This window comes from Drosophila ficusphila, unplaced genomic scaffold, assembly GCF_018152265.1.
Source record: "Drosophila ficusphila isolate 14025-0441.05 unplaced genomic scaffold, ASM1815226v1 contig_127, whole genome shotgun sequence".
Classification (NCBI taxonomy): Eukaryota; Metazoa; Arthropoda; class Insecta; order Diptera; family Drosophilidae; genus Drosophila; species Drosophila ficusphila.
Genome location: NW_025064016.1, coordinates 2,416,645 through 2,433,066, shown reverse-complemented (window position 1 = coordinate 2,433,066; position 16,422 = coordinate 2,416,645). Strand labels below are relative to the sequence as shown.

At 41.6% G+C, this 16,422-nt stretch overlaps 2 protein-coding genes across 2 annotated transcripts in view; both read right to left on the bottom strand.

Moving 5' to 3' along the window:
- Positions 1–16,422, bottom strand: part of LOC108095078 — a 120,111-nt gene that overhangs the window by 38,629 nt on the left and 65,060 nt on the right. The window contains 7 exon segments of the mRNA XM_017196002.2: positions 3,184–3,280; positions 3,385–3,511; positions 4,087–4,185; positions 6,765–7,629; positions 7,632–8,075; positions 13,278–13,687; positions 14,216–14,947. Of these exon segments, the coding sequence (XP_017051491.2) occupies positions 3,184–3,280; positions 3,385–3,511; positions 4,087–4,185; positions 6,765–7,629; positions 7,632–8,075; positions 13,278–13,687; positions 14,216–14,498 (2,325 nt within the window). The 5' untranslated portion in view covers positions 14,499–14,947.
- On the bottom strand, positions 11,837–12,668 carry LOC108095081 (caltractin). Its single transcript, XM_017196007.2, has one exon. It carries the CDS (start codon positions 12,558–12,560, stop codon positions 12,000–12,002), a length of 561 nt encoding a protein of 186 aa, XP_017051496.2. The 5' UTR covers positions 12,561–12,668; the 3' UTR covers positions 11,837–11,999.

Below are 16,422 nucleotides of genomic sequence, written 5' to 3'. Positions count from 1 at the left end.
CGAGCGGCGAGTTTTGCTCGCATAACGATGGCGTGTCCTCCATGTCCTGCATGCCCTGAATGTCCTGGATGTCCTGGCCCAGATTACAGCCTCGTCGTCGACGACTCTTCGTTGCGGCCACATCCGCTCCAAGCGCGTCCTTCGTCCCTGTTTCCAGCTACTGTTTCGATGTGTGTGCACTTTCCATTAGGCTGACTCTCACCCGATCTGTGTGTGTATGTGTGCGAGTGCTGTGTGTGGGTGTGTAAGGACGAGAAGCAAAGAGGATACAAGAAGGAAAGGAAGAATGCAGGCGGCCATGCCACCGGACAAGCGTAACACGACGTTTCCGTGTCCTGGCCCCAAAAACAGTAGCCAACTTTTTGGAGCTCCATGATGTTTCAACATTGTTGCTACCTGTTTCTGGTCTTCTCTTTCTTTACACAGTAGATAATACAAATATTATAAAGAGTATTATCAAAAATACAAAAGTATTTTCTCAAAGAACTACTCTTTAAAAAATAAAAAAATCTGTTTATTTTCTAAAATTTTGGTTACTCTTAACTAATCTTACATGCGAATAATAAATACCATAGGACGATCAGTAAACTGTTTTCCGGCTGTTTTTCTCTCAGTGTATTTATCCTGATGTTCTCTATTTCTCATCAAGGCGTCGCCTTGGGCACAGATGTTGGCTCTTGGAGGAAAAAAGCCTGAGCCGCTGGAAAGGGTTTGCAACCTACAAGATTTTGAGAGCTTGATGGTTTAAACGTGATTTTCCAGCTAGTCTATTAAACGGGTTTTTCCCATATCTCTATGTTCAGCTTTTGGGTATTTTCCCTATGGGCTTCCCAGGCGCATTCCCTGCACGTTTGGCATTTTGGGCAACAATTGTTGAAACATGTTGTCAACTAGTTAGTCGCCACGTTGTTGACTTTCTGTTATGGCTGTTTGGCTGTTTGCCTCATTCCAGTTTTTTCGTTGTTAGTCAGTGGAGAGCGAGTTTATTGAGTTAACATGTTTGGCCGGGAATCGAGTGTTGCTAAAGTTCTCAAATCGCAGTTGAGCAACACATTAAGCAGAAGCAATAAAAAACTATTCAGCTGACAGGCAGTGGGCGTTTTTATGAGTAAACTTTACACAAACATCGCTCTAATTATCAAAAGTTACGTTTCTTTATGAAATTAAATATTTAAATTTTATTTATTAAAATTCATTGCAAAGTAAATACATAATATATATATACAAACTACTCTTGGTTCTTTGTTGGAAACTTGAAGTACTTTATACTTCAATTATATGCATCCGAGAAGCCAATTTGCCCACTCTGCCTGCCAATTAAGTGCACCTTGACAAGTTGCACAATATTTTTAGTGCGGAAGCGTGTTGGAGTTGCTAAAAGGAAGCCCCGTCAACAAGTTCAATTAGCTAACTGCAGAAACCAGAAATTGCCGCAATAACTTGCCACGCCCATCGAACAAGAAATCAAGAAGTTTCCTTGCTCGGTAGTGTGAGGGTGTCTTCATGGGTTTTCCCAGTTGGAAAATGTATGGGAAATGGGGAGTGTGTGGCCCACCAACGTTTCAAGTCGAATCGCGGCTGTTGAAAGTGTTAAGTTTTAATAAGCATCGCGTTAAGTGCACCGTAAAACTCAGTCCTTAGGATTTACAGAGAAATAATATTTGTTTGCTGACTATTTATATATTATATATGAGAGTCGTTTTCTTTAATTCCTTGCCTTTAGAAATACATATATACGACTAAATAATTCAACATTATATAATATATAGAAGGTTTTCCTGTCCCGCATTTTATAAAGTAAAAGTTTGTCCAGCATGGCTAAGTATTGAAAGACTTTTAAAGTTCATAATCTCATTTATGGTTCTAATTTATTCGATGTACACTTTTTTTTATCAGTGCACCATTTTACTATACACTCGCTATTTCTGCGATTACATGAGTCAGGAACGGAGCCATTTGGCTGGGTAATTAAATTGAGTGCTGCATAATTTTACTTTGCGGCTGGCAACTTTGCTTGTAGTTGGCCAACTGCAATTACCTGTTAGCCCTCAACACAAACACAAAATGCATCCGAATTTATGGTTCTGCTGGGAGCCAAAGTAAACTGCAATGGAAAAGTTAATTTTCATTATAACCTAAGCAGGTGGAAACTCCGCTTTCGCTTTTCCTCCATTACCTTTCGCTCGTGCATTTCTCTTTTTCTCTCGCGGAAAACGTGAAAAATCGTCTTTGCGGTTGGGTTAGGGAAAATGCAAACGGGAAAAAGGACGGAGGGAAATTCTCTGGACAATTTGAAATATTCAAGTGGTTTTCGGTTTCCCATTGATTTATGAACTTCGTCCAGGTTAATCGTTTCCTACTTTCGGTATTTTCTGGCCAGTTTGCCTCATTAATCTTGGTTGCGCTGGCCACGTCAATCATTACAAATTCCCTCTTCATTCCCAATTAGTTGAGCAATTTTAGCAGTTTAAATGCGAGGCATATCATTCGATTTGTTTACCCATTCTCCTCAATGACACTTTAAATAAGGCTCACGAATTTCTCTGGCTTGAAATCGAACCATAAACGAATCAATAACGACGCCAAGTGGATATCCGACCACTCCTGGCCGGTATCCTGGCAAAAAATAATTAAGAACCTCATCATCGGCAGCAGAAGGAGCAGCTTCAGGAGCATCCTGCTCCTGAGCTCCGTGAGTGGCCCATAATTAATATTTTTCTTCCCTCATTCCGCAGACTGAGTGCAAAAGTCGCCTGTTGCCTGGGCAACGACTTCAAGGCGGATGAAATATTAAAATATATTTTTGGGCGTGACTAAACCGAGAAGATTGAATGCTCTTATTGAGTGATATGAGAGTAATGATGTTTTTAGACCATGTGAGGAGGAGGAATTAAATATTGTAAGAAAATGGTTTAATGAATAAGGATAATATTATATGTGCTTGTTTTTTTATACATGTTTCTTTAAGTTCAAAAATAATAATGGTTGATATTGAATGTACAATATTCATGGTTGAAAACTCTTTTGAACCTCTACTAAAATCTCTGCTAACCAATAAACTAAACTACCCCAATGAGCAGAGAGTATTAAGCTGCCAAGTTTAAGCTACGCGCACTAATAATCCTACCTGAGCGACCAAAGGATTCCTGAAAGGAAGTGCGACGCCTTGGCCTCCTCACTTACCTGTGCTGATATGCGTCCCTTCTTCAGTCGCGTGAGGTCCGTGTGACTCCAATGGCTGCGGCCCCAGGGCATTACATTGCGCAAATCCTCATCAAAACTGCGGACGGCGGACGTTGGTCGTTGGTCGTTGGGCATTGGGTGGGGATAATAACGCAAATTGGTATTAAATTTTAATTGCATTTCTATGTGATAGATGCTCACTTGAAGTCGTTGAGTTTGTTGTGCAGGAACTTGCGGATATTCCAGGGTAAGTCGTTATGCCCGTCGATTAAAGGCACTTGATCCAGCAGCTGAACGGCCACCCGTAAACGCTCCTCGAAAGGCGCACCTGAAAAATGAATTGTGGGGTGGCAAATTAGAATAATACCTTAATTAATATTATCTTTTCTCCATTATAAGTTGTTTTTCAAAAGTTGTATGAATTGAATAGAAGCACTAAAACTGTTTTGCAATATTGCAATAGAATTAATATTAAACATAAGCCGAGTTTAATTTAATGTGTGAAACTTTTTAATTTTTGTTGCAATTTTATTAGTTTATTGTGATTTGATATTAGCATTAATATTAACCATTTCGAATCTTATATATTGTATCCTTTATAAACATCCCACATAGCCATTAGTAATTTAACTTGTCTTTTGCATATTTTTTCCGCACTTACGCAACACTTGCTAACTAACTTGTAGGCCCTGCCACTTACAACGCCCCTTGCAACACTTGATTCCTGGGCTGGGCAACGTGTCGAATGCGTTATGGTAATTGATTTATTGTCTATGGAGTGTCCGTGTCGGTGTCTCAGTTTTGGATCTGTGATGGGATGTGTCGGGGGCTTCCTCTGGTCCTCCCTCTGCTCTCTTGGTTCCCCAGTTCACCCGTTTCACATCGATTGGATGCGATACTCACTTGCTGCCACACGTAGAGCCAGTGGCACGGCCACACTGGCAGCGCCAATTATCAGGAGGATGGAGCTCACAGCCAGCCAGTGCTTGGCTGCATCGAATCCTGCAAGTTTCCCCAGCACAAGATGATATTATGGGAGGTGGCGTCATCAGCATTCACGATGACCGAGGGTTCCACATCGATTGTTGTCGTTGTTATTGGCAGTTCAATGCCAAGTCGTTTGCAGCATCGTTGTCATCATCATCATTATCGTTATCGTCATCGACATCGTCATCATCATCATCGGTATCATCATTGTGGACATGGTGGTTCATTGTTCATTGTTCGATGTTCGTTGTTGTGTTGCATTTTGTGTGTGTGCAAATTGCCGTGACAGTGGCATTGATTACAGCAGCAACAGCAACAACAATGACAGAGAAAAGCATCAGGAAAATCAGGAAAATAAGAAGAAAAAAGACATCGGTGCAGGAAAGCACAGTGGCATCATCCACATCAGCATCAAGTTGCGGCCGTCGAGGAGGAAGCAAAAAAGAAAGGATAATAAGGAAATATGGTTAGTTAAACGTTTAAAATTGAGTTGCTGAGTTGGTTTTCGGTTGCAAAAAGATTGAAAAGGGCTAGAAAAACCATCTTGAAGTTGTTTTTTCTCCCCCTCTCGACTTCCCAAGAAAGTAAATCGAGTTCGATCAACCGGAACAACTTGTTGGATGTGTGCTGAAATTAGCTCACAACGAGGATTCCTATTTTGTAATTCAAGAAGCGTTCGTTTAGCTCCGGGAATATTTTGTTAGCAGTAACACAATTTTTGGTAACTAAATATTGAGAGAGATGATCTGTTCTGTACTCACTAGTTATAAAACTTAAACTTAAATTATAACATATGCTCGTGTTTCGGCACAAAAGCTGTATAGTATAAACTTGACAAAGTCCTCATTGCTACTAATTACTTCTTACATCGAAGGCTTTCTGGTCGAATAAATATCCCCCACTCCTTGTTCAATTGAAATCTGAGCCACATGAAACTAAATCAGAGCGTTTCGATGGAAATGCAAATCTCATTATACGATTCCACTTATGCCGACTATCAATGACGTCTGGTAATGTGTAATTGCAAGCCAAATTTGATTATGCAACTAAATCCAATTGATAAAGGCGATTGTAGATGTGTAACTAAAGCTCGAGCTAAGCAAATAAGCCAAGTGAGGCGAAAAACTAGCTGCTGCCCTTTGGGTTCGGGTCAGAATTCGGACTTGGACTCAGCCAGCAGGAAGAGCGATGGATGCAATGTATCCATTTGATTACAGTGGCCAGCACTTGGGCGACTCCAAAGTGAATTACTGATAAGCAAGTGGCAAATGAAAGGCAATGTGCAACCCAACGAGAATCGGGTGGTGAGGTGTGCTGTTACGTGAACTAGAAATGTTGGCACTGAGGCTAAAAATTAAGATTGATTTATTGAATTAAAGTGCTTTTTTGGTAGCTATAAAAGATTTTGAGCCTTATTGAATTTCTGAAATTAAGGCGACTTGCGGATCAGCAGCTTATCAGATTATCTTTTCATCAACTATTTGATTATACCATTTAGTAATTCGTGTTTGGATTAATGGCAAAAAAATATACAAATCCTTTTTATTATTTTGTTATTCGATCAGTAAATCTTTTGATTTATAATAAAGAATGCAAATTAGTAATGAAACTATGCAATCGTTTTTTCTGGCAGTGTAAAGAGTCCAGTTGGCAGCGGCCGCACCAGCGATTTGCATAAATTTAAGGGGACAGGACATCGTCCGCAGTTACGCAGTTTTTGACTGCTAACGAATTGCAGTTGCCAGGAGACATGACGAGGATTGGAATGAGCTGGAGACTGATGATGATGACGATGGGGATGGGCATGGGGATGAGGATATGGATGGGGATGGAGATGGTGGCTGTTGGATGTTGGATGGCAGATGGAGGATGACAACGTTGCCACTGCCGATGTTCCTCCTGATGATGATGAGACCAAAGTCACGCGGGCATTGGCAGCGTTTAACATTTAGCAGCCATGTTACATGAAGCGCAATCAAACGGCTAACGACTAAATGGCAATGTCCCCAAGGGGGCGTGGCACAGAAGCGAACGGGTAGCGGAATATTAAGTGCAATGTCATGTACAACGTCTGGCAGAAACGCCGGGTAAATACCGATGCATCCAGCTCCCAAAGAGACAGCCAAACTTAATAATGAACGATCTTAAATAGGTATTGCAAATCAACTGATTTTTAAGGCTTGTTAAGGTTTCAAAATGCTAGGTGACTTTTGACATTGAAACAGATCGGAAATCTTAAGAAAAACTTTAAAACTTGAGAGAAGTAAAAACAAAATATGCATACCTCACTTAAAAAGAATACTTTAATCAATTTGTGTAAGTGTTGTTTAAGATTGCCTTTTATCGGAGAACGAATAAGTATGTCTGCATATAAGTTTGGATATTCTCTTTGCTGAACCTTATTTAATTTTTCTTTTTTGCCTTACTGTTTGTTTTTGATATCTTTTTTAGTTTACTTGTCGCTCCTTTAAATTTGATATGATTACCCCTTTGTCTAAAAATCAACTGAAATTCCAACGAACCCCTTCTCCGGTACAGTAATCCCTCCCGCGACCACAACCCGAATTCCAAATCCGAAAATCCCCCGTACTTACGGAAAGAGTTCGTGCCGGAGCTGGAGGATCCCCTACTGGGACACTGGCGGTGCTTCCACGGCATGATGCTCGTGACGCTCGAGTGGAGTTGGTGGTGCTTCTGCGGTGTAACCGAACCCGATCCCGAACCAGCCACGCCCACCGCGCCACCGCCCACATGGGCGTGATAATGATGCGGATGCGAGTGCGTGTGCGGATGCGGATGTGAATGCGGATGATGGAGCGATGTCTGCGATTCGCGTTCTTTGAGCCCATGTCCGATATCGCTGTCGAAGGAGGTGAGCGTAAAGGTGGATGAGGCTGCCGGGCCCAAGTTACCATTTCCCATTGCACCACCAATGCCAACTCCACCACCACTCGAAACGGCATTCGCAGACATTTTCTGATATGGCACACGGCAACCACCGTTGCCACCGGAGCCATCGATGTTCACCAAATTGCCAAAGCTGCGACTGTTAATTGGCAGCGACCAGTCCATGCTGCTGGTGTGAAAGATTGCCGGTTGCTGCTGCTGTTGCTGTTGCTGCTGCTGCTGTTGTTGTGGTTGCTGCTGCAATAAATGTTGCTGGGGGAAACTCAACAGCGATTGCGAGAAGCAGCGGCATCGCTGCTGCTGAAAGTGCGCCATTTGCTGCTGGTGGTGCTGCTTCTGCAGGTAGCGACTGTAGTGCGCCAAGTGTCTGGCATAATCGCTGCTCGGCCCAATGGTATTGTATTTCGAGGATACGTTGCCACCGCCGCCGCCGCCTGGCAGGAAGCACAAGCTCGGATCCGATTTCTTCGAGTGCGGCGAGAATATTTCGTCCTCCTCGTGTGCGGCAAAGGGGGCGGGGGCGGTGGTTGGTGTGGGTGTGGGTGCTGGTGCTGGTTGGTGGGCGTGGCATTGTTTGGCAGCTTGTGCCTATGATTGTGGGCGTGGCCATGGGGCTGGCAAAGGTCTGGCGTCACCTGATTGTTGTTGTTGTGGCTAATGTTGCTCGTGTTGTTGCAATTGTTGCTCGCATTGCTGTTGCTGTTGCAGTTGCTGTTGGTGTTGCTGTTGCTGCTGCTCAGATTGCTGGTTGTGGTGCACTTGAGCAATGTGGCAGTGCATTCATCCAGTGCCGATTTGGTGCACTCCTGCAGCAGATCACTGCTGCACAGCTGCGACAAGTTGTTGTTGTTGCTGCTGTGCTGTTGCTGTTGCTGCTGCTGCTGCTGCTGCAGATGTTGCAACAATCGCAGGCTGCGCATGCTGCCGTTGCGTTTCATCGACGGAGGAGGCGGCACGGGCGGTATAACATCCACATCCGACAAGCTGGGCGTGTCACTCTGGAAAAAGTGAGAGAAAAGGGGGAAAGGAAGTCAGTATCAAGCTGTTGACAAAGGGGAAATCGCATTAAATCAATATGGACATGAGCAGCTTCCGGCGGATGTAACCCCACATCGTGCACTCGTAAAGGATTGAACACGGGATCCGATTACTGTGAGCCTATCGAAACTGTTAAATGCTCTACGATGAAGATATTCACTACTACTACTTTACTTTAGCTTAACCATTTTTCGTATTTGGTTTTAATCCTCTTGAACTTTTGAGAAAATTATCTTTATATACACGTATTTGTTTATAGAGTAAACAACGCAAACTATCCGCAAACATTAAAGTCTTCTCTGGAAGAATATGAAATAAAAACAGCCCCTCAATGCCGTAAAAACTTTCGCTTCACTTATAACGAGCCCAGAAAAATATGCAACGCACTTCTTTTGACGTTACTTGGCGAAAATTTGCCAGAAGGAGCCAGTGATTTACAATGATGGAGCGAAAGTGTGGAAGGGTGAAGGCGTTCCTTTGACCCCCCGGCTACATAAAATTTAATTATGCCATAGACACCGGGGCAGACTCCGGGAAAGACTCCCACACACACACACAGAGGGCTATAAAAGACGTGCGAAAAAGGCCAAGAAAAAGGTTTATCCCCCGAATTCTCACAAAGTTTCCCGGAGTCGAGGCCATGCCAAGTGCCCTAATTGAATTTGCTACGGTCAGCATCAGCATTACAGTCATCATCATCATCTTCATCGTCGGCCTCATAATCATCGAGAGGAGATGCTTAGGGACTTGAAATTGAATTTCAGTTACGGGAAATACATTTGCATTGATTTGCCTTCCTCCACATTTTTTTTTTCCTTTTTTTTTTGGGGTAGAATTATTTTTATGCGTCTGGGCGAAACGAAACGCATTGCCATTAATAAAAATTTCCTTTGAATTTTGATTGCTTTATGCCCAGTCCAATGGAATGTGCCACACCTTGCCCCTCGGCTCGTTATTGTTGTCTGTGTCTTTTTGTTGATTATTTTTATTTACTTTGTCTTGTCCTTTTCAATGGCGGTGTCGTGTCCTGTCGCATCCTGTCCGCCGCTTAAGTGGAAATTGAAATTTTCATATTTTCATTTGGTAATTTATTTATTCTTTTGCCCTCCGTCCGACGACAGCCCAAATAATTTATGCAAATATTTAGCGGTGGCGTGTGCTGCATATTTTAAGACTGGCCAATTTGTAAACGGTCGTCTTGCTTTGAATTTTTTTCTATTTTTTTTTTCTTACAGCTTGGATTTTTTTGGTGGCAAGGTTAATTGGTTTTGTCTGTTGAATCAGATCAATTTTTTTATTGGAAAATTAACCATTATCTTTATATAATAAAAACAATTTAAGTTGATTGCTTTGTGTTACTTATTCTAAACGCTTAAACAATAAAGGACTTATCTTCTTTTAAAGCTTGAAATGGCTTCAATCGTCTTGTGAAAACTTTTTAATTAATATCCTGAATAATTGAAAGTATTTATATGTCTCTTTCAACTCTTTTTGCATCATTGCTTTAGTTGTTGAAAGTACTCACTCCTTTTCCCTCGAGCTTTTCACAAGTTACTTGCAGCTGCTGAGACGACAAATCACTCTCTAATTAAACGCTCGCTTTCTCTATTTTCGCGAGGACTTTTTTACTTCATTTATCCTTGGCTACACACACACTTATATAGCGAACAAATTCGCAAAAATGTATGCAACAGTATACGGTTATTTGGCGTTTACGCCGCAAATTTGACGCAAAGTTTATGGGGTTGGGAAAGGGCTTGAAAAGTTAAGGGGGCAAAACTAAAGGGTTGTGGTGAACCGCATCTCGTTGCGTTTTTAAGCATAAAATTGCTTGATATATCGCCTTACTTTTTCCTCGCGATTTTTATCCCCGCTTTTCCTAGCCACTTTTTAGCATGAACATTTTTTTTTTCCTCAGGCTCCCTTTTCTCGCGTCTCATCTTCTTGTTCTCTTGAATTATGCTTTGCGTCTTTGTCTCGTTTTAAATTTCATAATGCACATTTTATAATAATTTTTCGTCTACTTTGCTGCAATTTTGTGCAATTTTTTTACTATAATTTATGAATCTATGTGAGTATGTGTGTATGTGTGTGCACCCTTCTCTCAACTTTCTTGCCACAGTTACAACGATTTCGCCATGGAAAAATGGTGAAAGCAAGGGGATTGTGTGTCGGGCGTAATGTTGAGTTATGGCAGTTTTGTAGTTTGCGAAAAACTTTTTTACGAACATCTCTCTGTCTCACTTTTTCCCTCTGTTCGGGTATTTAGTTAAATGTTCGTAAAATTGAGTGTTGGTTATATTTTACTGGGAACTTTGGCTGTCTCTGAGCTGGCGGTCCATCCCTCACCCTCGACAATACAATCGCCTTTAATCGATTTGGCAAAAGCAATAAGCAAAAAACTTTTATAAATACTCAAGTTTGTTTTAGTTTTTCCTGAAGTCCGAGGACTCTCCCTGCCAATTTGTAATTATCCATCAGAGCTTTTAACTTTACGACTTTATCAAGGGCCATTTCGGCTTTTGTTTTGGCTTTTAAGGCCAGCTGGCCAAAAAAGAAAAACTGGCTAATTATTAGGGCTCTAGACGTGGCAAGTTTGGCCATAAAAGCTGCGTGTGAGTAGGATACACATATTGCCGGCAATTTATGTTCTTCTCTCACCACACTTTATTATAAATATATCAATTTGTTTTTGGCTTAAGCGCTTATAAAAGTTCTGCGCTAATTTTTTATTTATACTGACTGCTAGCATATCCGTTTAAAACCCTTTTAAAATCGAAGTTTTTATATATTTGCTTAAAGCGTTTTTCCTTTAAAACGTTTTGAGTACATAAGCAATGTAGAATTAGCAATTTTTTTTGTTGAAATTAATATGTTGCCTGCACATGAACCCTGCTGGAACCCATAAATTGTTATTCTGATCACTCACTCAGTCAGTCATCCATACATCAGTCCATCCGTCAATCTTCCCATCCATTCCTTCAACTAGAAGTTGATAAATTTAAAGCCCAAGAGCGACTAACAACTATATGGAGCTAAATGTAACGCATGGCGTAAATAAAAACCCAAAAACGTTGCTACTAAATTATGTTTGCCGTTTGAACAGCGGAACGGAGACACTGAGTTGAAGAGTGAATAAGGGAAAGGAGAAAGAGATGCCCAGAGATGGGAAATGGGAAAGCTCTTCCGGCAGTTGGGAAAGCGCCCACGCATGCCACCAAATTGCAGCCACAATTTGCTGCAACAAACTCAACTGAAAACCGAAAGTGGAGCAGGCCCATGGAAAGGCATACATCAAATGTGTCAAAGAGATTTGTTATGCATGACAGGGGCCTCTGCCAGAAAAGTCGCAAAAAATAACAGCAGCAGCTGAGGCATAAAGGGCGAACTTTCAGATACCTCGCCATCTGAAAGTTCAATAATTTAAAGTGTGAAATTTTTTTTTAATATGAAATCTTTGAAAGGCTTTTGTGCTTGAAATTTATTGCTTGTTAAAAAAAATGCATTTGGTTGTCTATTAAATTCCAATATACTATTATATCTTAATTATAATTTAGAGGGTATTTTAGCGAGTGTTGCATTCTACCTGCACCCATGTGTTTAATGCAACGAGATTTTGTGAGTACATTTTTGCAATTAAAGGGGATGAACAGGTGGCACCCAGTAAGTGTGGCACATACTGGAAATAATTGGATGTGTCGAAGGAGAAAGGTTCTCGGAATGCATTTGCAGTGCGTTGCTTTATTGAACCGAAGCATATCCAAACTTCTTCAAGAAACTTTTGTATAATCGTCAGCCTGAAATGTGTAAATCAATATGATTAAAAACAACGTCGTTTCCCCGCAACACAAAAGATGTGGAAAATAAATTTAAACGAAAAGTGACTAGATTAAATTGGTCTTCTTGATGAGGTTGAGGAACTCCTCCCTGTTCACCTCGCCATCACCATCCATATCGGCTTCATCGATCATTTCCTGAAGTTCTTCATCGGTTAGATTTTCCCCGAGTTCCTTGGCCACGCGTTTCAAATTGGCGAAGGAGATTTTCCCTGTGCGATCGTCATCGAAAAAGGAGAAGGCCTTCATCATGTCCTGTTTAGAGTCCTTCTCGGCCATTTTCAGGCGCATTAAATACAGAAAATCATTGAAGGCAATCCTTCCGGTCTTATCTTTGTCGATTTCATCCATCATGCGCTTGATCTCCTCCTTTTTCGGTTCGAATCCCAGAGCGCGAATGGCCACGCGAAGCTCCTTCACTTCGATAAACCCCGTGCACTGGGTATCGAATAAATCGAAGGCCTTCTTAATATCTACCTTCTGGCTTAGCGAGAGGTCAAAGGTCGGCAGCCTTGCCTTTTTGACCCGCTTCGCCTTGCTGGAGATCGATGCCGACGATTGCATCACACTGGCGGTGGACATCACGCTGGCCAATCGCTTGCTCGCCATGATGATACACTGTTTCTTTTGTTGTATTTAAAAAGCTACTAAAGTTTTAGTTCGGAAACGAATATCGAATATCAAGATCAATGCTCTGAGTGTGAACGTATACTGTTTGTAAATCGGGCGGGCAGTTCAAACTAGGCGACAGTTTAGAGATCGACCTACTCGATTACGATAAGTTTTCGATTGTAAATATTATCGTCAAGTTTTAAAGGTATTTTATTTGATATTCATTGAGAAAAAACTTAACACTTAGTGGACTAAAAATAAAAACTTCTACTTTGAACAAGTCAAACCACTTTAGGTTTAAATTTTTATCTACCTCTGGGAATATTAGGAAAGTCAAAACAGAATCTCTGAAATCCACTTTGCATTCCGCTAAATATTTTATCGGTTTCGAGTACTTCCATGGCAGTTCTCGCCACAACAATCAAAATTCATATGTGCCTTAATGCTCAGTGAACTTCAACGCTTGACTCTCAGGCGCCACTCCCCTTGGAATTGGGAAACAGCTCGGAGGCGAACTGCGCCCCGGGGTCGGTGGGTGTGGCAGGTGTCAGTCAGTCGGTGCTTAGACTACAACATCAACCTACTACGTGCCACGCTCTGTTTGCTTATCGCATTTGCCTGTTGCAGGAGCCCAAAACTCAGGTGGAGGCACGTGCCGCTGGCTGCTCATGATTACAATTACAATTACACAAAGTGGAGCGGGATTTTACTCACCTGGGGGTCCGCTCCTGCCGCACCTGTTCCTCCTCCTCCGGCAGATCCCATTCCCATTCCCATCACCGTTCCTGCTCCCAATCCCAATCCCAATCCGATTCCCATTCCCGTTTCCATGCCAGTCAGCGATAATTTACGATTACGCTCGCGCTCCAGTCTCATGAGTATCTGAGCGTTCTGTTCGCAGGAGTAGGTGTGCGTCTTACGCTTGCGTTCCAGACTGTACTCGTACAACGGCCTCGCCGCATTCGGTTGCAAATCCAGCTGAGCCTCATCGCCGGCATCGCAGCTGCACAGCGACTGATTGGAGCGGCCCTTGCTCCGCTTCAGGGAGCCTCGATTCGACGACGAGGGCGTCACCCGCTGCTCACTCACGAAGTTCGAAAAGGTCACCACGTTGCCAGAGGATCCTGAAAAGCAGAATTTGCAGAAAAAGTTTGAAGACTTAAAATCAGAAAACCACAATAGTAAAAAGGAATTGAAATTTAATAACCGCGTATGTAATTAATTTACTACAAAATCTTCAAAATTACAATACAAAGCGAAAAATATTAGTTTTGCAATCACTTCAATATTCATTCAGTTTTAGCAAAAGTAAACAAACTCAAGAACAAAGTTTTTTGCAAATTTTTTGTAAAACTAATAAAAGTGCCTTTTGCTTTTTTAATCGTTTTAACAAATAAATTCTGTAAAATGTAAAGTTATAAGGGCAAGACTCAAAGAGTAAAGATTTTTTTATAAGTTTTGTAAACTGCTCAACATGAGTTTTCTGCTTAAAGTTTTAACAGCTAAGAACTTCTAATGGAAAAATGGAAGAAACTCCATTCTTTGTGCAGTTTTCTTTTAAAATGAAGTCATAAGCTCGTTTAATAACCCTATTTAAATTGTAATTGACATCGATTCGAGTTAATTAGGCGGTAACCCGATTAGCAACCCACCTGTTGTGGCTCCTTTTCGCTTTGAGGGCGAGACGTAGAAGATGTCGTGCTCATCGAACTCGATGCTCCGCTGAGTGGTTACTGCTGCACCGCCACTCAAGCCACCGCCAAGGGCCGTGGTTGCGGTGGCGGTGCTGCTGCTGGTGGTGCTGGCCGCACTGTTGCCACCGCTGCTCAAGTTGCAACCGTGATCCGCCAGCTGGTGCAGCATCGGGTGCACCTGTCTCTGATCTCTCAGCGAGTGCTGCTTGTGCAGGCCATTAGCACGTCTTAGCTCCGTCATCGTCCCGATTTCACTCACTTTTATTCCCGGAGCCGACTTATTGTCATCACACTGCTCATGAAATATTCATGCCGCACTCCACGGCGACGGCATTAGCATATCACTTTGATTCCAATGGCGGGCTTGCTATATTCTTAATTTTAAATTTGCCCTCTTGCTGGCTAAGCCGGCTAACGATTTCCTTGTGTCAATACAGCAGATTCGCAATCCGATTTGCCAGCTAACTGTTTCAATTCTGGCCCTCGCCCCTTGTCGTCTTGGCCCTCTCATTGCCAGCTTTTCCGAAATTCTACTTTAGCACACTTACGCTTACATTCTTTGGCTTTCCTCTGGCTTTTTTTTTATTTTTGGTTTCTTTTTTGAGAGACTCAGCTTCCTTTGGCGGCCTGGCTTTGTTTGCCCTGTTAATAGACTTGGCTTAGTCGCCGCCGGTTGTTTGTCTATAATAACTGCAAAGAGACAGCCAAAGAGTGAGAGATGAGATTAGGCTTAGGCGATATGTGTGCTGAAAAGTCTATTCTAAATTGATTTCATTGTTTGCCAGAGTATCACAAGGAGTGTGTGCTTGTAAATATGTACAAATATTTTATGGGGAGGTATTTACTTTTCTATCAAGGAATTTTCCGATAGAAACTGTGCGAAGAATGCTTGGAAATCATTTTAAGGCATCAATCAAAATTGGTTTTATGAAGAACTGACCCAATTACGACGAAGGATATATCACATTTTAACTGGCTAAAAAAACTGTTATACAAGTTGAAAGAGATCGAGAATAGAAGTATTTCCGCTTATTGCAATTAGATTTAATGTAACAATAATATAAATTAAAGAACATGTACATTAAATCATATTTTGATTTACTTCACATTTAACTTGCCAATTAGCTGTCATTTGGTTTATTGATTTCTGCGGCGCGTGTTCGGAAAAAGTTTAAATTTCTGATCTGCGAGTCGATTGAAGTTTTTTTATGCGCAATTCTTGTAATTTTAGCTCAAATTGAAATGCCTTATGCTAGGCAACAACATCCTACCCCACCTCTTTCTAATATTTTGATGTCAAACTTTTCGCATAATCGATGGCAACTTTTTAATAAGCAAAAGCCGGCGAAACGAAAACAAAAGCCAAAACAAATATAATAATCAAGCAAACAGGCGGGAAAGGCAAAAGAAATTTGTTCCAGAGGCAAAATAATGGAATGGCATGACAGCTAAGCTCCCCAAAAAGTATGCAACGTAATAATAACGTTAAAAGATAATGAGAACAGGCTAAACAGCAACAACAAGTGGGTTGGCAGCGCAAATTTTACCGATATATATTTATATATATATATAAATCGGGGGATCAAAGGGAGGCACATGGATGAAGGGAAACAAATAGGCAACTTGAGCTAACTTTCAAGAGTCACAAGGGCCACCCTTCGTGTGCGTATATATGTTGTATGTATGTACTTGCGATATTTATCGCTTCTTAAGTATTTTTAAGAAGTTTGCCATTGCCAAGTTTTGTCGACAGGCAACGGCAACAGCAAGAACCGAACAACCAACAAGCAACAACCAAACACCCAACACCAGCAAACATTTTTATCTTGGGCATATTTCGAGAGGCACTTCACTTGTCACAAGTCTCGCCAGGGAGCAAATTGTTTGGGATTTTCGTTTTGTTTGGGGAAGGGATCCCATCGCCAACATTCTTTTCTGCAAAAGTTTTGAAGGCTTTAATCAACTTGTGGCACTTAATGAGCGCCCGTAATGAGTTAATTGTTTCACATTGTTTCGCAGTTCCAAACAGGTTCGGTGTTTCATAAAGTGGGGAATTTTCTTATTTTTTTTTCCGGTTATGTGTTGAAGGTGTAACCTCATATGACACATTTACTACTTGGTTTAGTAAGCTCCTACTTGGCTGGATTAATTAATTCCCGAATTGA

Excerpts from the sequence above, each read along its gene's own strand:
- LOC108095081 (XM_017196007.2), bottom strand. The coding sequence starts at position 12,560 with ATGGCGAGCAAGCGATTGGCCAGCGTGATGTCCACCGCCAGTGTGATG.